Here is a 25,745-nt window from a genome sequence, read left to right on the forward strand (position 1 = left end):
TTAGAATAAAAATAGTTTGCCATTTTGAAACTAGCAAACAGTTTTTTTTTTTTAAGTGGTAATACACGTTGCAGGTGGATGTGTTGAGAAATGGGTTCTTATTTTATTCACGGAAATAATAGAATGCTCTAAAAATAGAGCATTTTTGCTGGATGATGTATCAGCTGCTTTGGAAAACGTGCATGCTTCTCACCCAAGGATTCCCCTACGTAAGATGGACCCTAAAAATGAATTAAGGATGTGCAGGAGGACCTAAGTCCAAAGATGCTCACTGCCATCCATAATGGTGAAAATTTAGAAGCAACCTCAGTGCCCAGTAAAAAGGGGTACTTTAAATAAACTGATCCGGGGGCGCCTGGGTGGCTCAGTTTGTTAAGCGACTGCCTTCGGCTCAGGTCATGATCCTGGAGTCCCTGGATCGAGTCCCGCATCGGGCTCCCTGCTTGGCAGGGAGTCTGCTTCGCCCTCTGACCCTATCCCCTCTCATGTGTTCTTTCTCTCTCATTCTCTCTCTCTCAAATAAATAAAATCTTTAAAAAATAATAATAATAAATAAATAAATAAACTGATCCGTTCCGCACAGTGGCACACTGAATTCGATGGTATGGAACCATACTTGCTGAAAAAGAAACATTTTCACAATCAATTGTCAAGTGAAATTATGGGTACTAAATAGTATGTGTGCTATAATCCATTTTAAAACAGAGTTTGGAAGGATAAAAACAAAGGTATGAATGGTGGTTGGTTCTAGTTTTTCTTTTTGCCTGTCTTGTTTTTTCTTGATTTTTTTCTGTAATGAACATAAGGAAAAATGTTTAACACTCATATATCATGTGAACTTCTGGTGAATTGCACAGCACTCTTAAGCAAGCTTGGCTGCTCAGAAGGGGCCATACATATTGTTCCAGAAATGTCAGGGTTTATGTATTTGAGTTAGAAATGCCAGTTGGCTCTCATCGACTTAGGACCATGGCATCTGGTTTTAATTCTATCAAATGGCATGTTTCATAGGTAAGGAAAATAAATTCCAGCCATTCTGGGGCCAGGGGAGAAGAAGGAGCAGAGGAGGGATTTGAGGAATATTATGTTTTATTTTTTACTAGTTTATATTTAAAGTAACCTTGGGATTCATTTGGACCCCTTGTTTTGTTTTCTAGGCCAAACACCAGAGCACCCTAGAAAGCCGAACTAAAAGAATGCTCATGTTTGACCCAGTCCCTGTCAAGCAAGAGGCCATGGACCCCGTGTCAGTGGTAAGTTTTCCAAAATGGAGCACCTCTTCTTTATTCCCAGTGCCAGTAACATGACTGTGTGTTGTGTTGCTCCTTAAAGTTACTCATCACTTGACAGGCATTTGGCAAACAGACTTTTCTTAAAGCCTCGGTCAGTAAGTGGGGTAAACACCCTTCTAGCAACTGCATCCTTTAATAAATGGGGTCCACGTTTCCTCAAGCCCCATGCCCCATGCCCTCCAAGATGTGATCAGCACAGAACTTGGGTCACAGGTGAATCTAGTCATGACAGAAGGAGGCTTTGCAAAAACTCCTCAGTGACCAGCATTTTAGTTTGGGCTCTCAGGATTATTGGTTTTGGCCAAAAAAAAGTCTGGCCAGACTGACTTAAAAATTAATGTGTGCATCTGGGGACATTTAAAAAAAAAAAAAAGTCCTGTACTCAATGTTTATCATGGTTAGGAAGCAATTTTCAGATGTACTTTTACAAGAAATCTGCATCAGGAATATGATCCTGTGACGTGTTTTTTTACTCAAGATCACCACCACGATCATATAGAAGAGTTCCTTAAAAATGTTTGTGAATGTCTTTTTCTTTTTAATACTGGAAGAAAAAATATCTCGTTTTGTCTCCTGTAGTGTTCAGCATGTCCTTCATGGAGCTGATTAAAAAAAAAAAAAAAACCCTCAGTCCTGCATCTAAAAACGTATTCAGAATAAAATGATTTGCTTAAAACCCGCTGACAGCAGCTACATTGAGCTGTGCCTGGGTGAGATGGTTGAGGAGAAGCTAGCGACAGAGAACGTGGCCGTGAGGTTGGGATTCCTTTCCACTTGGAGGAGTCTGTGGCTGGAAGGGAACCTTGTCTTCTTCAAAACCTTCGTGCGAAGTCAGCCCCTCTGTGAGCCCGGCCCCTTGGGATGCTTCTGGGCCCCAGGCGGCTAGGAGTGAGTCCAGGGGCTTCTCGAGGTCCAGCACTGGTGCTGTGGAAATGGGATGGGGTGGTAACAGAAAGTGTCCAGGGACTTCCAGGCAGGGAGTGGTTTGGACTCATGGCCATCTGGTTGGGCCAATAGGAAATAACAAGGCAAGGCTCCCACTCTGTCTTGCTCTTTTCTTCCACGGGCTTGGAAAATAGTCACAAGGGGAAAAACTTGGCCGGGAGTTGTGTATCTGAAGGTTGGTAATGACATGCTTGCAAAATTAGATCATCCTTACGCATCGGCCACTGAGGCTCCTGCCAAAAATGTTTATACAAGACACAGGGGTCACTCGGAGGCCCTTGGAGCTGAGCGGCCATGGGTATGACTGAGCCAGTGACGTGTTGACCGCTGTGTACAATGAAAAGTGAGGTCCAGGTGGCTTTAAGGAAATAACATTTACATTCCAGCGTGATAACTGGATAACCAAGTGTCTGAATACGGTAATAACTGAGCAATAAGAACTTCATTAATCAAAAAACTAAATCGACTTCTAATGTTATTCGGTGCTGTCACCGTATTCATCAGCCCCTTACCCCAAACTATTGCATGATCACTGAGGAAAATTGAGGTATAAAATTTCCCTATTAATTATATCCTTGAAATATGAATAGGTTTTTAGTACTGGGGAATATGATTAATTTTATAAATGATGCAGAACCATCTTTGATGCATTTTAATATTCAGTATACTTCCAATGCTTTTAATCAAGCATGAAAATATGGCTGAAGAGCCAATTTAAAGCTCAAATGAAGATCCTCATTGCTAAGTTGGTATGATATAATTAAGTGCAAGCAAATGCACTTGACTGAAAAAAAAAAGGAAGTAAAAGGAATTCGAAGTAACATACTTATAATGCTGTAACTTATATAAATGCATGAAGTTAAAATACATAGAAGTATTTTTGCAATTAATGGTCTTTTTCTCCTTCCCACTCTAGTTTTCAACTTCCAGCTAACACTTAGAGAATTTAATTAGATCATTTCACCAAAAGTTAGTATCAGTCCTTACAATGAAATTTCTTTTTCTTAATTCAGCAAAACCTCAGTTAACTGAAACATTTGGGGAGTGTGGGGTGTTGTGATTATTTTACTTAACAAAACTCAAAAAGTTTTGTTTCCACTCTTGAACCTTCAGATTTTCTTTCCTGCTTCTGTAGGTGGAGTGTGCTAAGTCTAATTTATTATTCCTTTATTCCACCTTTTTTTTTTTTTTTTTAATTCCACCCTTGACCTGAAGGTTGATTACCTGTTTGGTATTTTGCTATAGTTTAGAGAAAATAAGGAATTGTCATTTCTTTCTTAGTGAAATGTAAGCCTCAGTACCGTCCTCTGCTAAACCTTGTGCTTTGAGGCAAACAGGAAGGCTTTGGATTGTCCTATGAACATTTGCAAGAATGTGGAGCAGAGACCACCCCCTCCCCGCACTGTAGGTCTCTCCTACTTCCTATCAGCGTGATGCTGGCAAACCCCCAGTGGCTCCCTGAGCCTCTTTTTTCTTTCTGTAAAATTAGAGACAATATGTACAATGTGAGGCAGCATGTGAATACAAAATGCACAAGTAACAGAGTTGCTTTTACTAATATATTGTCAAAGACGGTTGGAAATTAAAGAATTTAATTCAGGAAGTGAGAAAGAAAACAAAGTTTTGAAAAGTATTCTTTCTTATTTTATTCCTAGAGGAAGATTACTTTTGAAAAAAGTGTGTTTTTCCCCCTTCCTTTCTTGTAATGAAAATTATCTTCTAACAGACTCCTTAACAGGTTGAAAAGTACTTAAAATCAGTAGTACTTCTGTTCTGTTCTCACAGAAACTTTCATGACTTTTCTGAGCCTGGTAGAAGGAGAGCTTTCTACTTTTGTTTGCACAGAAGGGTATGACATTTGCTGTTTCCAGAGTGTGTGTTTATAAACGCACCACGCCTTCCTGCGCTGGGAACCCCACCCTTGGTATGAAGATCCCTTTGACTTGCCTTTGCCCTGTCATGGATGTTCACTGTGTTTTCATATTCAAGAGCAGTGAGACAGAGACTCTACTACCCATGTTTCGTGCAGTCACTCCGTCTGCTTCAACTGTCCTGTGATGGAAAACTCACCCAAACTATTCCCAATAAAACAAGAAATGATTGAAATGCTCACTTAAGTACAAAGTGGTAGCTTTGGAAAATCAACCAAACCCCCGTTCCTTCTTCCCTGTCACAACTGAAATCCTTGTTTTCGAGAATCAAAAGAATGGGTACTATCCTTCGTCTTGACAGTAGTAAAAACCTGCACAGAGTGTACCTTGATTCACTTCATTCATTCATCACGTGTTTGTCGATGAATGCCAGACCCACATCTCCCATTCTAGTAAGAGGAGGCAGTCAGCAAATAAATTACACAGGGTGAACACATGAATGTGTGGCACAACAGGAGAGAACTTCTTGAAAAGTTAGAGCCCGTTACCATCCCTACTGAGGGCCGGAAGATCGGAGAGACCCTTGCTGGAGTCCTGTCTTCAGGCTGCTCTGTTCCAGGATATAAGGCCTCCCTGGGTAAGCGATGTGCATAGGGGGAGTGGATAGCTCTCCGTGGCTAGAGGACCTTTGGCTGCCTCCTCAATACTTGCCTCTGATTTGGATTTGGGGCTACTACAGCGCTTTTTTGCACTGCTTTGCTAGAAGATAGGAAAGGTCTGGAACAGGGAGCCGGCAGCTCTTGCCAGGGTGTGCTCAGCTAAGGCACACACCCAGAGGAATCCCGTATCTGTCCTTAGGCTGTGGAGAACCGGATTGTTGGAAGCTGATTGTGGTAGCTTGGGTGCTGCACCCAAATAATGAAAGCAAACACATCTTACAGAAGGTTCTGGTAAACATTGCTATGGAATTGTCTGGTGAGATGGTGTGAGGAACCACATTTCTTCACCGTTTTTACACAAGGCGGTCAGACTGGAAATAGTTAATTGTGTACTCTGTTGTGTATCCAAATGCGTCTCCCGACTTTTAGCCCCGTAGCCTTGCAAACACTGCATATCGGTGCAGGGGGGATGGGGGGCATCCACTGGGGAGCAGAGTCAGCAGGAGTGTGCATAATGTTTATAAAACTTGGCCTGATGTGTGGCTTTCTCTTCCTTGATGGCTTGAGAAACCTAAGAATATTATTAAACTTGCAAATCTCCCAGGTTCTAAATTCCTGCTTTCCTTAAACTCACCCCACAGTTAGAAAAATCCAGCAATGAAAGCAATAAAATTGTGTCCTCGTTTTGCTTTCTATTTAGCTGCCAATAACTTGGCATTAAAATCTAGGTCATAGGGAGGTCTTTGAAGAATAGGGCTGAAAATAAGGGAGAAGCTACATTTTGATGAGTAGAAACAATTAGTGCTGCCTCCCATTTCCTAACTTTTTGTTTCTAGTACCAGAACTTTTGCCCTTTTGAGAATCGTATAAAGTGAGTTAACCTTTAGAACTAGGAGAAATCTTTCTCCCCTGTATTTAATGACTTCTTTAAACCTTTGTTGTATATATTAGAATTTTTTTTTTTTTTTTGGTTAGCAAATCGCTGCCTCTTAACATTACCTATTTTAATTTTTAAATGTAAATATATTTAATACTAATATGGCTGTATGTTTTGGGCCTCTCACCCTGTGGTATACTTATATGTTCCTGGTTCCAAAGAAAGGTAGTATTAGTCTTTTCCTCCTGTGATTCTTGATACAAAACTCAAAGCTGTTTTCAGAAACAATTTATAGGGCCGCCTGAGTGGCTTAGTCGGTTAAGCATCCGACTCTTGGTTTTGGCCCAGGTCATGATCTCAGGGTCATGGGATGGAGCCCCACGTCAGGCTCCACGCTCAGCATGGATTTTCCTAGGAATTGTCTCTTTCTCCCTCCCCTTCTCCCACCCCAGCCCCGCTCATGTGCACACTTGGGCTCTCTCTCTTTAAATAAATTAAATCTTTTATAAACCATAATTTATATAATTTTGCATTTCCTGATTTTATATCCTTCACGTCCTTGTTTTTAAGCAGTATTATTAGTGAAAAATTCTCCCCCCACCTTTAAATTGTTTTTGAATGGTTTACCAAATTTTAATACTAAAAATTAGTATTTTTATTCTATTCTATATCTCTTTGTCATTTAGAGCCATGCTGTTCAAAAGGGGTCTGTGCACATAGGGCCGCTCCCCAGAAACTCAGAATCTGCATTTTGGCAAGATGGGTCAGGTGCATTCGTGCACAGTGAAGTTTGAGAAGCCCTGATTGGATCAAACCCATTACAGTGCTGCTACTTGTCCAGAAAAAGAAGGGACTTCTAGCACCACAGTGTATGTTAAGCTCAATACATAGCTTATCTCATTGAATTCAATTTTAATTTTAACTTCACGGCCTCCTAGAATGTGGGTTTTCAATATCACCTTGACAAATTTTGCCCTATCTTCATGGCACCTGCACTTCTAATATTTAGTGAATAATTTTTCCTGCCCTCTTTTGTAGAATTGCTTTTATTAACATAATAAATTTATTTTGAAAAGGATATTTGTATCACTACTGTTTAAAAAAAAAAAGTGTTTCTTATGCATTTAAATAAACACATAACTATTTTAAAGCACTGTGTGTTCTTTGTGTACTATCTAGTACTGCAGGAGTCACTATGCTAGGAGATCATAGAGATTGCGTTGACAGGGATAAAGAAAGGAGAAAAGAACAAAACACACAATCTTAACGATGAGAAACTGACTTCAAAAGCAGATAAAGAAAGATACTGCCTGGTCCCATACCCCCCATATTCCCTGATACTTACTTATGCCTGGTATGCCCAGAGAAGGGAGTTTTCAAAAACAACACAGGAGATGCATAGCCAGGTGGAGATTTCACCTAGTGGAGGCCCAGAGAAGGAAGGGTATGATCTCCGTAGTAATCCCAGTAAAAACCACTGTTGTCCCACAGTCATTTATAACTCACAATAGTGGCCACTTGGGGGACTGGGGCGGCTCAGAAATTTATCATGTATTTAAGCTCTTTAATGATAAGGCCCCATTGGTGGGTTTTCTTGGTTGTATCATGAGCTAGTATTGCCTCAGAATGAGAACTGCATCGGATTTGAGTGCTGGAAGAGAGGCATAGTATGTTGCTTATCACTTTCAGTATAAAGTATTCAAATACAAGTAGTATTCTGCAGATGGACTTGACATGTTACCACTAAAAGTTTCAGTTTCCCTAAAATACCTACGAGTAAAGAAAATAGCTTATGTTGGGTTTATTTTTTTGAAAAGCATCCTACAACAAAGTTTTTCTTTCCAATTTTAGTTAAGGATAGAAGTCATTCTAGTGAATTCCATGGCCAAGGACTGCACCCATAGTGTGCAGTGATTATGACTTTTGTATTTAAAGCTGGTAGCAGTCCATTATGTTGATACTACAAAAGAGGAACGTATTTAAAGAAATTAGGTCAATTGTCAGATCTTAGGTTTGGAGGAAACACCGGGCCCCAGTTTGTGTGCAAGTCGCTTCAAGCACCGTGTGTCCTTATTTGAGTCCTCTTAGCTGTCTCTTACAGTTCTGTGTCATGTGCAAATTTGGACATCAAGTCACCTTCTACAGTTTCATTCAGACTGTGACCAAGACCATTGAACAAGCTGGGGTCAGGGACATAATTGTGCTATAGTGGGTGGCCTTCAGCGTATAGGTGAGCAGGATGACTGACCGTCCTGGTTGTCTAAGACTGAGGCGTCCTGGGATGTAAGGCTTTTAGTGCTAAAACCAGACCGTCTGGGGCAAACCAGGACTGGTGGTCAGGTCACCCTAGGCATGGATTGGTCAGCAGCTGAAGCCCCCCCTCCCCCCAAATGTACTGCTGCGCAGCTCCATTTCTCCGTATTCTACACAAGCGTATGGTGAGAACTGCACACGTCCTGCTGCTGAGGGGAAAGATTTCCTGCCGACTGAGAAGCCCCATCAGCAAAGCATCGGGGTACGTTGGCTTGGCTGGCTGTTGGTGAACCCCGACACTGACTCCTACCAGTCAAGGCCCATAATAAGTCTTCTGTTTATGACCTGTTTTATTTAGAATTTTTGCCCAGTATCAACCTCAACCTTAACGTTTGACGTGGGAATCATCTTAGAATTCAATTTGAGATTTTTCGTGGGACACAGTTATCCCATTAACCTTAACGTTTATTAGACCAGCCCCCTCGTAGCATTTCTTTTAGGGTCACTAGACATCTAAATGTAAGCCGCTTATTGAGCCCACCTAATTGAGAGGGCCTTGTAGTACATTTTCATTTTCATTCACGTTTCCCAAGGGAATGCACCTGTGTCACGGCTTGGACGTTTCTGTTTTTCCTTCCCGATAGTCCTACCCATCCAATTACATGGAGTCGATGAAGCCCAACAAGTACGGCGTCATCTACTCCACACCGTTACCGGATAAGTTCTTCCAGACCCCGGAGGGCCTGTCGCACGGGATGCAGATGGAGCCGGTGGACCTGACCGTGAACAAGCGCAGTTCCCCGCCCTCTGCGGGCAATTCTCCTTCCTCGCTGAAGTTCCAGCCCTCGCACCGGAGAGCCTCGCCCGGCCTGAGCATGCCCTCTTCCAGCCCGCCCATGAAGAAGTACTCGCCGCCTCCCCCGGGCGTGCAGCCCTTCGGCGTGCCGCTGTCCATGCCCCCGGTGATGGCCGCCGCCCTGTCCCGCCACGGCATCCGCAGCCCCGGGATACTGCCCGTTATCCAGCCCGTCGTGGTGCAGCCGGTCCCCTTCATGTACACCAGCCACCTCCAGCAGCCGCTCATGGTCTCCTTGTCGGAGGAGATGGAGAACTCAAATAGCAGCATGCAAGGTAAATGCCACGGCCGCTGTTGTGGCGCGGCGGCGCTCGCGGTCTGCACCAGCGCGTGGCGCGCGGCGCTCCGGGCCAGCTTCATATGCATGCTGCTTGCTGGCAGAGTAGTGGTAGGGGGAAACGAGAGCGCCCCCCCCACCCGATTTCCTTTCTGCTATAATTTTGCCAAAGCAAACAGATACTCCACACATCAGTGTTGTAGATAGAAGCTGTACAATAAACTTTTTAAAAGCTGAAGTTGGTAAATTGTACATGGAGTGACTTTTCTATTTTTATTTTTTAGTACCTGTAATTGAATCATATGAGAAGCCTATATTACAGAAAAAAATTAAAATAGAACCTGGGATTGAACCACAGAGGACAGATTATTATCCTGAAGAAATGTCACCCCCTTTAATGAACTCAGTGTCCCCCCCGCAAGCACTGTTGCAAGAGTAAGTATGTTCAGATCTATCGGACATTTGCGTAGCAGCGCGGATCTTGGGACCTGGATTGGAAGCACACACTTCCAACTCATGGTGTGGTGTGGATTGCCAGGAACACCTTGCAGTAGGTGGCAGCCCCTGGGAAAGATGGGGAAATCTCTCCAAGGGCAATGTGTTCTGCTATATCAACTGCATTATGACATCTATGTCAAGTTGGCAGCAAATTGATCACTCAGGATTTGCCACTTGTCACATAAATCATTTTTATCTCAGTGTTTTTTGGGTGTTTTTGTTTTATCCTCCCAGACTATACATAGTTTTCCCATAATCTTAATCCCAATATGGATTGAATTTGGTATTGTAGATATTCTGCGTAAGGTTGGATCATTTAAAACTTCATAAGACACACCTCGTCCTTCCAGTTGTCACCTCTAATACTGTTTCTGTGATGGGGAATGTCTTGAATCAGAATTTTCAGGCCAACCATGAGCCCAAGGAAGTCAGTCCAAGAAAGACCTGTAAATAGTGGTGGCAACAGAAAGTAGTCCATGTAGCTCAGAGAAGTTCAGTGTTGGAATAACCCATTATTCTCTGGTCTCTTTCCTCACATCTGCCCTTAGAATATTCAGTTCGCTTTAGAACTGCCAACCAGGAGGAAGGTTTCTGTATTGACCTACATCCAAACACCGGACAGTGGTTTGTTTTAGGTCTGACTTGCCATAATGTGACAGGTGTCATATACAAGTTAAATAGCATCACTGATGGGATTTGCTACAATAGAAAGCCTTGCTTTCTACTGGAGACTGTGTTTGGAGGAGCTCAGAAGGTGACCTTTGGGTCGGACATCTTGGATCCCAGCTCTGCCCTCCACCCTAAGTATGACCTTGGCCTAGTCAATCTTGCTGCCTCTGTGTCCTCTTTATTTTCATTATTGGTTGTCATTATTTTTCTTGTAATGGTCTTGTGTTGTGGCACTTTCAAGGTTGGCTGCAATGGCCAACTTCCTGGTATAAGGTAATAGTTACCGTCCCCTCCAGGTCTCTTCCATCATCTTTCTCCCATAGCACTTTGTTCCAACTTGAAACAGAGTTCTGCCCACCTTTCTGCTTCATCTTTTCCCCCCTCCCTTACCGAAGTCATTCTGCAACGGAGTGTGCATTCTCTGGCTTTCGAACCACTATTTTCTGGAACTTAAAATACATTCTAGTTCTATCCACATTCAACCCAAGTGGGTGCCTTCATAGTAGGTCATGTTAAGTGCCCATTGCACCAAGTCCTAGTCAGGTGTTTGGGGGGAGGGGTTGTCTTCACTCCCTGAGAGATGAAGAAGAGAAAGAATCCTACGAGCAGCCACATCAGCAGGGAGAGAGTGTCGGATGAACTCATACATTATTACCTTTCACGGTTGCATAATGTGCCCCCCCTCTAACCCCCAATGAGACTTTCTCACATGTTTTCAAAGGATTTATTTCATTCCCCCACAACAAGCATGTGGGAGTCGGAGCAAATGGAGACGGGTGAGTCAAGACATTAGATAACTCGCCTAGCAGTGGGGCCCGGGCTTGATCCCCTGCCACCCGATGAGGGCTCTTCCTGCCACGTCCCTGTCTGACCAGTGCTTCCCACTCCTCTCTCGAGTGAAAGGAGACGCAGAAAGACCAGCCAAAATCGACACACCTTGTAGGCTGAGTTCCCTCTTTTATGATGCCGGGTGTCTCTGGCAAGGTGACTGGCAACATGACTTGCACTTGTCATTGTTCCTGCTCAGCTGATGGATGAGATGCTGTGCAGCTAAATAAAGCAAAGTGCCCGCAGAGAGAGGGATGATCCCTGGACCAAAAAAGGGTTATTCCAAAGTCGAGGTTATTATGAATTACAATGTAAACCACGATAGAAGAATATTTGAAAGCAATATTCTGTGTCCTAAATGCTGCTGAAAAGAAAATGCTTTTTGCTTACCTTAAGTGATGTTCTTTTGGTGATCTCAAGCTCAGTGGCTTTTAATGATTAATGAGTAATAGGCTTATTTTAATGCTGACCTAAGAATGCATTTTGCTCCTCAAAAAATGCAACAGATTAGCCACAACTGGAACATGTACTCTTTTAAGTAATTCTCTCCCAGATGTGATTAAGTAATGTCTTGGAATGTGCCCAGTAGCAGCCCACATAGGAAACCAGCTAGCCAGGAAAGAATCGATTGAAACCAAGCACCTAGTACCATTGCGGTGAGGCAGTCCTGATAATCATTCGCCTTCCGGAAACCCTTCCTTTCCAAAGGCGGACTTTAAAATACAGCTTTGAAATCCATTTGCTTGAACATAAGAGTTACAGCTTTAGGATTATTTTTGAAGGCACTCAAATGTCTATCAGATTCCTCCTCCTTTTTTGTTTTTATATTTACACATGTGAAATGTATTTAGAACAAAGAGCTTGAGGATCAGCTCTCCCCATTTAATTGTGTCTGTGAATTACAGTAAACTTAACGAGGGGCCGGCTTAACTCAAAACAATGACCAGGTATCTGATATTTAATAGCTGTTCTAACTTCTTGGTTGTAATGATCCCAAACAGCCTCTCTGAAAATGAGCAGTGGAGAGTCCAGAAAGGGGGAGATCTTGGGACCCCGCCATCCAGCTGCTGCCTGTGCCAGCATCTGGCTCTTTAGAGATGGGACCGCCAACCACTCTCAGAATGATGCTACCTGTCAAGGTAGACATTGGCTTGAATAGTGATTTCCTTTCCTGGTGTTGGGACATCCCCCAAAAAGCTCCTCATGAAATTAAACAGCTGTAGGGGCGAAGTTTGCAAATGGGCTTCTGAACCTCAAAATATTGACAGCTACCATTTAGTAGATTGACATCTGGAACAGATGTTTTACTGCAGTGCTCTGTGTACATTACTCACAACCTCCTGAGGTCATACTATTACCACCATCCCCATTGTACAGAGGAAATGGAGGCGCAGAGAGGATAAATCCCTTGCCCAGGGTCCCATGGACTGCGAGTGACAAAGCTGGGATTTGACGTTGGAGCACACAGCCTTTTAACGTACCTTTATATGCAAAAGGAGCTGGGAAAAGCAATCATAACTACCGCACGGAAACTATTAGATTCCCAACCCATGAAGTCTAATAACTGGGAGAAATTTCTAAAATCACCTGGGATACTCCCCCAGTATCCCAGAGGCAGAGGAGATGTATTTAACCATTCAGTTTTTTTCCCCTCAGCATTTTATTTCCTGAAGTTCTCTTAATAAAGATGAAACATTTCAATCAATGGCATTAAGGTTGAAAGTTAAAAATAAACTGAGAACTCTTTTCTTTCTGTGGAAGGATTTTTAAATTAATAATTCAGCTCTCTAAAAACTGTATGTGTCCACAGATTGTCACTTTTCTATTTTCTCTCTGTTTGTACATACATATAAGTGAAGTTCTTGTTCCCACCCTTCCATGTTCACTTTTCCATCTAAACTTGGCTACTTTATTCTTCTGTATTGCCCCACTCAACATTAAGGTAGGAAGGTAAAGTGAGACTCAGAACTGCCATTTTCCTTTGCTGCTAATAGAAGTGAGAAATAAGTACAGTCACTTAAAATCAATGCACCTTTTATTCTTTTCCTAGTTAGTTAGCGTGCCTGGAAGAGTTCCTGATGGGGGACATGTATTGAGATTTTTACCAAGATCAAAACAAGTTTCATTTCAGGGGCCCCCTTTTGATTTTTATGGTGAAATTTTACTATCCTTTTTTATCTCCTAAGCTTGAGTGTTTGCCTTCATCAGATTCCCTTTCTCCTCATCCATACTTGTACAGAAAAATTCGTATATTATTTGGAACATTGTAAGAACTTTAGATTCCAATTTAAAAGACAAAGAAGTCTTTCATTACCGTCAGAGGCCAGTTCCATAAGCTTGTGATGTATCATGTAATTAGTCGTTAGGAAAGCAAATGAACAGATTAGAATTTTTTAATTACTGACATTAATCAGCGGAGGAAGCCCGAGAAAGCTTTACAGACTTTCCCCAGCTCTTCCCCCATCTGCCTCTTCTCTCCTTCTGAAAAAGAGAAAGTTTAGAGCAACGGTGTTTGACATGATTGGATTTCAAAGCCACCCTGGAAAGGTGTGCCGACGCAGGAACGGGTCTGGGTGAGCGGGCAGGAAGGCAGGGAGACGCCAGGTGCCCCCGAGAGCCGGCACTGCGCCAGAGTTCTCCCTCACGCAGGAATAACAGCAACCGTAAAGGTTTGAGGTTTGAAAACAGCAGTGCCATTATTTGTTTATTTATGTATTTACTTTGGAAGAGCCAGAATTTGAAGCTCAAATGTGAATTGGTGATCTTTAAGAGAAGCTCATTGCCAATTATGTAAAGGATAAAATGTAGATAACGAGTGGGGTTGCCTGAGCTTTAGGAATTTGACCTTTTGCATTCTTCCCTACAGAGCAATAAATGACCATCAGGGCAAGCTGTGGGAAGACATTGGAACCGTACTGAGCATTGCTCTCGTACCACGAGATTCTATACATAGGCAAATTTTAACCGAGGGCAAGAGCCTCTCCTAGCACCTGCATCTCCCTCTAGCATAGCACCTAATCCTTCTTACTGTCATTACTTATCTACATGTCTGTCTCCCCCTAGAGTGTGAGCTCCTCGAGGGCAGGAACCCTGTTTTTATTCATCTTTGTGTCCCGGTGCCAAGCACAGTGCCTGGCTCATGGTAGGTGCTCGCTCCATGTTTGTTGAATGAATATAGCAGTGCTTCTTGGGTTGATCAGCTAATTTCTTTTTGTTTATTTTGTTGGGTTTTTTGGTTTTGTTTGGTTTTGCCTAGTGTTGTTAATGCCTTTGGTAGACTGAAGGAAAGGAAAGGGCCTCTCCCCCGATACTTTACATTTCGCGTTGGTTTTCCTAGGAATCACCCGTCGGTCATAGTGCAACCAGGAAAGAGACCTTTACCTGTGGAATCTCCGGACACCCAAAGGAAGCGCAGGATCCACAGATGTGACTATGACGGATGCAACAAGGTGTACACTAAGAGCTCTCACTTGAAAGCGCACAGAAGAACACACACAGGTATCAGAACTACAAGGCGCGCGCACTCTTCTCATAAGAAACAGGGAGATGGAATGTTAGGGACAAACAGTCGAACTTTCAAAGGTGATTATGAGGACACGGTCCAGGCACCTTGAAAGGGAGCAGAGCTGTCCACAGATCTGTCTGCCGGTCGTGAAAAACGCACTTTTTTGGGTCAAGATTTATTTTTGTAATGAGTTAGAATGGATTCAAGGCCCCCCCCCCATCCAGTCATGTGGAGTTCTGTCCTCTGTGTTGCGGGAGGAGAGAGGGAGGGTTGGAAAGGCTGCTGGAATGGAGGAAAAGTGCTCTTAGCCATGGGCCCACTTCATCAAGGAGGCGGCCTTCGTGTGGACCATCATTTAGTAAATGTGGTACATTATCAAATTCACAGTGGCAAAAAAAAAGAAAAAACCCCACAGTTCTTTACGCAGAACAAATACGGAAAAGTAAAGATATTTGGGTGATTCGTGTCTTCTAAAACGGAGGGAACTTCTGTGCTCTTGCCTGTCCGGTTTGTTCTGGGGTATTATTTATTCTGCCCAGGACTGAATACAGAGCATGCAGCCAGATCTTCCAAAAATGATGATACAGGTGAAGAAAACATAAAACTGTTCCATTTGCCCTTGAACATTTCATGAGCAAGATAGCTTCGGGAACCCGTACAGAAATGTCGTCCACAGCCTGATTCATCAGCCAGTATGGGTGATTGAGAGCAGGCCTGATCTGACCTAACCTCAAACCCTTCGATGTGAAATTCTAGTACAACAGCAGTTGTTCCCTGGGCCCATCTTCCTTCAGGCAGAATGTCATTTGTTTGTTTGTTTGTTTTTGAGCCTTATGAGTCATTCGTATTAGGAATGTTTACAACAAGGAAAATCTGGGATTTGGAAGAGAGAAGGGAAGGAAAGTGGTGGTGTGGAGTGTCAAGTTTCTCAGTGACTTGGGGAGAGGAAAAGTCAGCTTGCGGACAACTGAGTTCTTGGGCTTGGTCACAGTGTTCTTACAGAGGGAACTGAGGAGGGGGGCCTTGTGTTTAGAGGAATGTCCAGTCTGAGATGCCAAGGAAACCAGTAAAAGCATCCCCAGGGCATTAATGCGACCTGAGAGGTGGATGTTACCAACTTCCAGCCCAAGATTACAAGGACATTGACTATTTGAATAACAATTTGGATGTAGGAAAAATACCTCAGCATTTATATTCTCTGAAGCAGAGCAGATAAGACAGTTCTGAAGAGCTCCTCGAAATGTCAATCCTTAAAATTTCTAGAGAACAAGGGATAGTAAGTGGGAATTGATTTGTGAGGCCCATTTGCCCACGATGACTCATAAAAACATGTAAGATTACCACTAACAGCCTTTTTATTTGTAAGGGCCTTCATGCTGGCTCCTCCCTATGATTTCCCCCCAAGGGTCTCCTGTTCCTCACCTGCCAGCTACCATTATCCCACAGCAGGGGGTTGGAGAGACCTGGCTTCTGACAGGCTGAGGAGGAATTACTGTATTTTTAGTATGTCTCAATTAGAGCATTATACTTAGGCATAATTGCTGTTGACTAAAAGAAAAGATAAGATGCTGAAATCCCTGCCAGTGTCTGTCACACTTCTTATTTTTAGGAAACTGTTAAAATAATAAGGAAATCCCGCAAACTTTCAATTTGGACTCCTCTTTAAGTGGAAAGCACTGCGTATAACTCACCTCAGTAGCTTGAAGACTTGGAGATAAATACAGATCACAAGTTGTTTCTTAAGTGATTCATCCCTACTATTGAGGGTGAAACCAAAATTATTTGCTAGCTCCTCAGGATGGATTTTAGTGGCTTTATGCTTTAAGAACTCTTAAAATCTTCTTTTGGCGGGGGGGGGGGGGGGGGTGGCGGCCGGAGTGGCCGGAGCGGCCGGAGCAGCAGAGTTCCAGTTAAATATTAAGAGAATTAAGCCACTTGTTTTCTTTTTTGTCCTTCTGTGGTTTCTATGGCACTCTTGGTTTTTGGGGGGAACAGACGAACGGACATACCTTAGAAATAATATTTGCCCAGAGCTGTAGCTCAAAAATCTTAACTGCAAAATTTTTACTAATGAATAGCTTTTCGCCCTCAGGAAAAATATAAGCTCTTCCGTTTTTCCTTTTTGCAGGAGAAAAACCCTACAAATGTACATGGGAAGGATGCACATGGAAGTTTGCTCGGTCTGATGAACTGACAAGACATTTCCGAAAACATACTGGAATCAAACCTTTCCAGTGTCCAGACTGTGACCGCAGCTTCTCCCGCTCTGACCACCTTGCCCTCCATAGGAAACGCCACATGCTAGTTTGAATGGCTCCGTCCCCCGCCTCAGCGTGGTTCCCCACTCTCCCGGCTCTCTCTCTGTCCTCCTTCCCATGATCTAACTCATTTTTTACATGTACATTTTAATTTGGATTCAGCTGGTCTGAATCTCTGAATTTATATCATTCAAACTTCCATATGGTCAGTAGTAGATGTTCTCTAATCCTCCTCTCCTTACCACGGGTCAGACCTAAAGAATGTGAACACTTTTTTTTTTTTCCGGGGATGCTAAGCAAACCCTTCTTACAGATACGTTTAATGTAATGAGAACAAGGGAACATGTAAACTTAAAATAACCAATTGTCGGTTTCTCCATGTATTTCTCAAAAGAATGTCAAAGTAAATGTATTAGAAATACAGTATCCAGCCTGCAAGTCCTTGCCAGGGACGTTCATACCTCTGTGCCCTGGGATCGTATTTTGTGCTCGCCAGCAAGAAGGGTGGACCCTCTCCCAGGCTAGGTAGAGACATGGAGCGAGATTTCAGGTAGGACCGTCCATCCACTCTTCTTCCCTTCCATTGCCCTTCACAAATCCTGCTTGTCAACTTGGATTTATCACGTCCTCTAAATTAAGTCCTCGATACTCCTTTGGGCCTGCAGCTAACAAGGAGGTCTTTGCCACCCCTGGAGCTGAGCCAGAGCTGCTGATTTAGGCGGGTGATGTCTGTCAGTGAAGGGCTAAATGCTCTCCTTGCCCAGCACGGAGTCAGAACAAAGGGGCATGGCGCAGGGGAGAAGTGTGGGGGGGGGGAGGGAAGAAGCCGGCCCTTCCTCCTAGGCGAGGGCTCTCCGGTGAGGTTTCATCATAGGGTTTGCTGCGCAAGGCATCCCCAGAGCTTCAGTCTCTATGCTCAACTGTGCAGAAGCATACAGCAAAGCCGAAAATGGATGGAGTTATCCCTGCCCCTGTCACCATTCCTCCGATGTCCTTAACGTGGGTCATCGAGCATTGATTGTCGGGACATCACAACAATATTTTGCCCAGTAATGGTAAAAAAAAAAAAAAATCTTTTGGGTAAGAATATGGGTGGCCTTTTACCCAACCTACTTAACAGCTTTTTTTCTTTGCAAACAGAGAAATGTTGAGGGGTAATTGTATTCCCATATCAAATTACTCATACAGCTTTTATACAGAAACTCTTCTGTGTGAACCATAGGGTGCCAAGTGGGCTGTCATTTGTGTTTGTGATGCATACCGTAAGTATCTGCTAATGCTTTAGTGGATGCATTCAATGTCAGACCTGAGTGACAAGATTTGTAAATATAACTAGTTGTGAAGCAGATACCTTCATTCGGGGGACAGATTTCTGAAAAAAAACAAAACAAAACAAAAACAAAAAAACAGAAAACCACAGTTCAGGGATTCATATCTTTAGAGTTCCAGAATTACCCAACATTTACTGTTTTAAAGAGCTGGAAATCGATCACTATCAAGTATCCCCTCAGAAGAAGCTGAAAATGACTCGTGTTTATGTTAAAGATAAATAGCGCCATTATTCGGGGGAAGTTTTGTGTTTAGTTTTTGTTTTTCAAAAGCTGGCTTTTGAGCACCATAGTCTAAATGCCAATAAAAATAATTCATGCATAGAAATGTCATTGGTTCTAAATTTGAAGAAAGTGGGTGACAGTGGTCAAATGTGGGTGCATATAACGAAATGCGCCTTCATCCCTCGATAAAGGATGGAAGAGAAGAGAGAAGAATGGAATCCTGAAGATTCATCCCAGCCGCAACTCAGGATCCAACACAACCTTAACTGGGAGGAATACATTGTTCAATTGTTTTTAAAACATCAGTGAATGAGTGATTGTGGAGGCCTGCAAATCGTGTGGGGAGCTTACTTTGATGGCGCTATGTTAATAAAAGTTAGTTGTAGGGACTGTGCACCTAAGAGATCCCACTCATCAGCCCTCTGAACCAGCTGAAAGGAAATGTAGTTGAGAAATGCAAAGTCATTTGTTACCTTCTTGGCACTTGGTTTTGATTTTCTTTCTTTTTTTTTTTTTTTGTGTAAGCACTGCAAAATTTGTTTAGAATATTAAAACCTAATTGGGCTTTTTTTGTCTGTGTTTTTGCAACTATGACATGAATTGAGGGATAAAAATGGCTCTTGGGAAAGTAGGTATTGTCTGTACTGTAAATGCTTAGTCACATTCATGCCAAAGTGTTTATTTCTAGAAGTGGTTCTTTTGCAACACACTGAAGAATCAAGTTGGGATGCAAAGAACTTTTTTGTTTTAATGGAGATGACCAGTATGTGTGTGTTCCAACCCATAGAGAAGGTAGGGGAAAAAGGCAAGAAAGGGTAGACTGATCATCTTTGAATAATTAATTAGCTTTGAGTGTGAGTCCAGTTGATAGAAAGCTTCGTAGGTTCTCATGAAATTTGAGGTGTTTGTCACGGCATATTTAAATTTTGTTCAAAAGAGCAAGCAAGACCCTGCAAAGAGTATTCCATTACTATTCAGCTTGCCTAGGTTATGTTAACCATTCATTAACAAAGATCCATTTTAACTCAGAAAGAAAGGCAACCCAGAGAGGCCTTTCTCTGTTCCCATTGCTGGCCTATATACTTTAGTTGACTGATTGGCTCTTGACCAAATTTTCCTTTTTTATATATATTTGTATTTTACTATGATAGTTGAGAAATTTAGTCTCTTAGGCATTTTTAGCTGTTATTGTGGAAGACCTCAAATACAAGATAGATGCCCTTGAACATGTGGTTTTAATGATGTGCCATGTTACTATCAATGGTGGCTTTAAATTGCCATATTTTACATTGATGAGAATGATTTGTAAACATGAAGTTAGTGTTGTATAAATTCTGTTATAGAGTTTCTTCTGATTATTGTCCAAGTGTCATCTTGGGGAAGTCAGAAAAATTAAGGCTGAATGCATCATATTTTAGAGTTCTAAAATGTGAATTTACATCATAAATGGGCATTAACATTCTAAATCATCTGGTATGGAGAATGTGTTAGCAGCATAGCTATGTTCAACCAAGGAAATGCTAACTACACGGAAGTTTGAAGAGCCTTGGAACAGATTTCTAGGGGAACTATAGATGTATATTTTATTAAACACCCATCTGCACTATCAGTGTTGCACTAATGTGGAATTTGAAAGACTTTATTGCTGATACTGTATATCTATCTGCACGTCATTCCTGATTAGATTGTTTTAAAGACAATCTCAAAGATCTAAGGTTTGAAAATAATTTGGTTTGAAAATATACAGTCATCTTGAAGGAATTGCTGTTATACATGAAGTTGCTCAGAGTTGTCTTTATTCTCTTCTCGGTCGAAGTTAACAATTTCTAAATGATCGCAAATTCACTTAATACATTTACAAAGCCATTTTACATGCATTAAACGAGGGCTACAACAATATTACGTTTTACAAATACTAGCACTTTTTTTTTTTTTTTTTTGCTGTTATGTACTTAGTGTTAGAGGGTCAAAATAATCTTTCTGCTTAGCATCTCTTAAACCATACCTGCAAGTATAGCAGGATTATTACATTTACAGTACTTTAATACTTGTATAAACTATGCAGAAATTTTTAATAAAGTGTAATATATTTTATAAGCTAATAAGACTGAATGGGTAAAGGTTTTTAGCATGCATTAGTATACTTGCAAATACTGAAACATTTTGGTAATCTTTCTTACTAAAGATGTGAATGTTTAATGTACCTTCTCTGTTTCTACTCTGTAGTCCAATGGGAATTCAGTAATGACATTTTGTCATGTCAAACTGTGAACATAAATTTGTACTGTACAGTCCTCATATACTATATACAGTATGCAATATATGTATTATATACTTGTTAATAAAACCATCAGAATATTAAGTGTGATCATGTGATTACTATATATGCAGTGATCACTAGGAGCAAAACTTAGCAATGTAACATGTAAGAGACAGTACTTAGAAATTGCAAAGTGAATCACTGATAGGCAATTGTTGATGGAGGGAAAGAAAAATAAACTGGCAGATGCACGAAATGAGTTAACTTAGCCTTGAAGTTATGTCCCTGGGTTTTGGATAACAGCAGCCGGAAGTCTTCTAAGCCACAAACCATAGACTTGTAGACAACCCACCCTGAATCCACACACTTAACCTAAGTGAGTTCTTGGGATATTTTTTAGGACACAGACCTTCTGTCCAAAAAAGATTTCCAGTGCCTTGTATTAAAAGATACAATGTCTAATATATATATATTTTTAAGTTTTTAAATAAGAGATTAGGATTCATAGCTTGGGCAGTGGGGAATCAGAAACAGGACAGCAACTGCATTAAATAATTCTGGATAAACTTTGAAGCCTGCAGTAAACCATGTCCATGGACATTGCTATGTCCTCAGTATCCTAGGAACCCCAAATAGTTTCTGATGGGGACTTAAGAGTTCTTGTTTAAAGCAAAATGTAACATCTCTCTACCCTCCCCTTAAATGTAATTGAAACTAAGATACTAACTTGTTAGATCTCACAGCAGCTACCTTGAACCTGGATTTCATCTTAGCATAACATGAAATGCTGGCTGGCCCTTACTACATGATACCTCCACAGCTTGGAGAGGGGAAGGAGGTTGGGGAGAAGGCTGAACTCAAATTCTGAAGCACTCTCCAGGTTTCTCCAAGAAACTTCCCTGCTTTTACACTGAGGTAGTTGACTGTAAACTCAAAAGATACAGATGACTGTTACATCCCAGTGGGATGCTGGCTTGGATTAGTCTAGGTGATTGGCTATAATCTTCCAGCTATATTTTGTATATGAGAGCTGGATTCTGCCTGGGTGATCAGAATGGTGACAAATGCAAATTTTATGAGAAACCAAATTCTTAGAGGAATGGGAAGGAAGGATCTTCAGCACACACATGCATGCATGCACAAATCCATAATCATTGTCCAATATTTTAAGTGCTGTCAGGGTGAAGAAGAGATTAGGAGCCTTACTGGGGGCAAGTTACCAATTCCAGTGTGCCTAAAAGGAAAGAAGTGGCTCTGTTCAGGGAAGGACAAGTTGAGATGGTAGTAAAAACACATACATAGAGATGTAGAAGTTAAACTGTTAGAGACCAGAGTGACCTGTGTGTGCACAAAACAAGGAATTGTTCTTCAAGGGTACATTCATTTTAAGATGTGCAAACTGAACCTGTTACCTTTTCCTATTTGACCCAATCATAATCATGGTGGTTGGTAATGGTTCTGTATACATAGTGACCCCTAAATTAGAGTGATACATGCTACAAATTAGAATTCTTATTCAATGTATGACTTTGGCAGGTGGCAATTCTCACTAAATCTAGACATGTTTATTGCTTTGAGTGCTTTTCTCATTATGTCCCTCGTTTTGCATTCCCTATGGGCATCCTGAGTGGTCTGGGTTAAGGATAGAAGACAGAAGCTGGATCTTTAGGTTCCTAGACCATATCTCTCACACTTCTTGACCCAGTGTATCAGTCAGGGTTCCCCAGAGAGAAAGAGAACCAGTAGAATATTATATACACAGGAAGAGATTTATTATGAGGAAATGGCTCACATGACTATGGAGGCTGGGAAGTCCCATAATCTGCCATTTGCAAGCCAGAGATGTGGAAAAACCAGTGGTGTAATTCTAATCCAAAGGCTTGAAAACCAGGGGAGCCAATGGTATAAACCCCAGTCCAAGGGCAGAAGATCAGTGTCCCAGCTTAAGCACACAGGCAGAAAGCAAAAGGAGCAAATTCTTCCTCCACCTTTTGTTCTCCACCATTTGTTCCCACATGGGGGAGTCAGTCTACTTGACTGAGTCCATAGGTTCAAAAATGTTAATCTCATCCAGAAACACCCTCCCAGACACACCCAGAAATCATGTTTAGTCTGGGCACTCTGCAGCCCAGTCAAGTTGACATACAAGGAACCATTACTCTCAGGAAATCCATCAGGCTCAGAACTCAGCCTCTAAAAACTCAAAGAGAAGGCCTTTGAGGCTTGCCCATCTACTCCAGATCGCATCACCCGCAGCAAAGTCCAGCTGCTTCCCTGTCAGTTACATGCCTCTACAGCTGTGCTCATGCAATCCCTCAACAAATTAAAGTCCCACCACACATTCAAACCAGCTTCTCCCACATCATCCTCGAGCCTCTCCTTCATGAAACTTATGTAACATTGCAGGCCAACTATACTGAAATTAATTTTTTTAAGAAGGCTCCACGCCCAGCATGGAACCCAACACAGGGCTTGATCCCACAACCCTGGGATCTAGACCTGAGCTGAGATCAAGAGCTGGACACTCAACAGACTGAGCCACCCAGGAACCCCTTAAATTAATTTAAAAAATAATAATAATAACAATTCCATCCTCCCTAATAGTCTCCCATACCCTTTTGAAGTCAATCCTTACCTCCAGGCCTATTTTGCTTTCCTGTACTTTTGCCTTTTTCATAATAGATTGCAGCCTTTTGAGTTTGACTTCTATTGCTTGGCAGTATGTATCTGAGATTCGTCCGTGTTGTTACATGTATCAGTAGTTTGCTCCTTTTCATTATTTAATATGGATGTACCACAATATGCTTATACATTCTCCAGTTGAAGGATATTTGGATTATTTCCAGTTTGAGGCAATTATAAATAAAACTGCTACAAATATTCACATAAAGATTTTTGTGTTAACATAAGTTTTCACTTCTCTTGGGCAAATGCTTAAGAGTGGGATTGCTAAATTGGGTGGTAGCTAATGTTTAGCTCTTTAAAAAAAAAAAGATTTATTTCTTTTAGAGAGAGAGCACAAGCAGCGGGAGGGGCAGAAGGAGAGAGAGAGGGAGAGAAGCAGACTCCCCACTGAGCGCAGAGCCCAACTTAGGGCTCAATCTCACAACCCTGAGATCACAACCTGAGCCAAAATCAAGAGTCAGAGGCTTAACCGACTGAGCCACCCAGGCGCCCCTCCAGCACCACTTTATTTTTAAAGATTTATTTATTTGTTTGAGAGAGAGAGAGAGTGTGGATGCATGAGCAGGGGGAGGGGTAGAGGGAGAGGGAAAGAGAAAGAATCTTAAGCAGACTCCCCATTGAGCAAGGAGCCCATCTCAGGGCTTGATCTCAAGATCCCAAGATCATGACCTGAGCCTAAATCAAGAGTCAGACATTTAACAGACTGAGCTTACCCAGGTGCCCCATCCAGCACCACTTTTGAAAAGATTACTCTTTCTTCAAATTGACTTTGTAGTTTTGTCAAAAAATCATCTAACCATATACATATAGGTCAGTTTCTGGACTTGGTGTTTCACTATTCTATGTGTCCATCCTTTCACCAAAACCACATGATTTTGATTACAGTAGCTGAAACTGAGACTTCCTATATAAATCCCTGGATATGAGCAAATACCAAACACTTTTGGAAGCACATACTCTTAACCCATGACACAGAGAAAGCCTTACTTTGATTCACAAAACCAAACTAACGAAACACACGAGGAAACATATACCAGATGCAGGAGGCAGCTGTCCCTACAAATGGGACAACACAAGAGGTCCATGTGGTAGAATTGTCAGAAACAAACTATAAAATAAGTACATTTAAAGACATAATAGAATTAATCAAAGCCCTAAGAAAAGAATCTCTGGTTCCAGTTAAGGGATGATTAAGTGCATTCCACTCTATTCCTCCTGCTAATTACAACAAAAGACTCTAAAACAAGACTATTATAAAGCAACTCTTGGTAGACTCTGAAGGATGAAGAGAAGATGGTAGACTAGCTAGAGAACTTAGGATTTGAGGGACAACCCAGCAGCAAATTCCTCGAGGTAGTTTTCTGTTTGTTCTCCTGCCATAGAGACTGGTCTGGGAGCTAGAACACCCACAACCTGGAACCACTACCAGGTAGAGACAGGAAAAAAAAAGAAAAAAGAAAGATCCAAGGAAAACCTACTCTGTTTCAACAAAGAACCAGAAAGAGGATGGCTCTACAGGATGGAGCCTTTATGACCATAACTGTCCCAGTGCAGGCAAATACCATAAAAGACACAACACTGCCCCGCTGCCCCCATGCTGCAGAGTCTATGGGATGGAGCCCAATCACCACCCTTTACTCTGCACCGAGTGGCTCCCCTTTCCCCAGGTACTGGTGTAGTGGCAGCGGAGACAGTGGGGAGGAGCCCTGTCCACAGTGCTCACCCAGCACTAAGCAGCAAACAGGCAGCATCCCCGCCCCTTTCCAACCAGAGAGTTGGGAGACGATTATGGAGAGAAGGGAGCAGAAAAAAGAGACTCATCTCTGAGTGAGCCTAGCCTTACACTGACCATAATCATCGCAGCAAAAGCTTTGAGAATTAACTACCACGTGGAATACCCCCGAGCCTGCAGACTGGCCTCTCGGCAGTACACAGTGGGGCAGACCAGAATAGCATTGCAAAGGTTCAAAAGGCAAATTCACATTTAAACCACAGCCCACAAAAGTGGGCCAGGATGTGTGTCCTAAATCTAAATGTGTTGACTGCCTGCTAAAATAGAGGACTTAAAGAGGAATCAGAGTCTCAAAACATAACACACAGAATTTCTAAGATACAATCCAAAATTACTTGGCATAGCAAGAATCAGGAAAAATCTCATCTTTCATGAGAAAAAAAAAAAAATCAACAGATACTTAAGCCCAAAGAGTGTTGGGATTATCTCACAAAGATTTTAAACGAATGATCATAAAAATTCTCCAAAAGCAATTATGAGTACTCTTGAAACAAATGGAACACTAGAAAATCTCAGCAAAGAAACAGAAGATATTTAAAAAAGAGAATCAAATGAAAATTTAAAAATGAAAAATACAACATCCAAAATAAAAATATTCACTGGGCGTGGTACCTGGGTGGCTAAGTCAGTTAAACGTCTGACTCTTAATCTCAGCCCTGGTGTTGAT

At 42.0% G+C, this 25,745-nt stretch overlaps 1 protein-coding gene across 1 annotated transcript in view; it reads left to right on the forward strand.

Moving 5' to 3' along the window:
- KLF3 (Kruppel like factor 3) overlaps nucleotides 1-20,714 on the forward strand; it is a 35,262-nt gene extending 14,548 nt beyond the window's left edge. The window contains exons 2-6 of the mRNA XM_032400185.1: nucleotides 1,158-1,253; nucleotides 8,542-9,028; nucleotides 9,315-9,465; nucleotides 14,363-14,523; nucleotides 16,659-20,714. Of these exons, the coding sequence (XP_032256076.1) occupies nucleotides 1,197-1,253; nucleotides 8,542-9,028; nucleotides 9,315-9,465; nucleotides 14,363-14,523; nucleotides 16,659-16,840 (1,038 nt within the window). The 5' untranslated portion in view covers nucleotides 1,158-1,196 and the 3' untranslated portion in view covers nucleotides 16,841-20,714. The remainder of the gene's footprint in view (nucleotides 1-1,157; nucleotides 1,254-8,541; nucleotides 9,029-9,314; nucleotides 9,466-14,362; nucleotides 14,524-16,658) is intronic.
- The last annotated feature ends 5,031 nt before the right edge of the window (nucleotides 20,715-25,745 follow it).

The sequence above is a fragment of the Phoca vitulina genome, unplaced genomic scaffold (assembly GCF_004348235.1).
Source record: "Phoca vitulina isolate PV1807 unplaced genomic scaffold, GSC_HSeal_1.0 scaffold3, whole genome shotgun sequence".
Taxonomy (NCBI): Eukaryota; Metazoa; Chordata; class Mammalia; order Carnivora; family Phocidae; genus Phoca; species Phoca vitulina.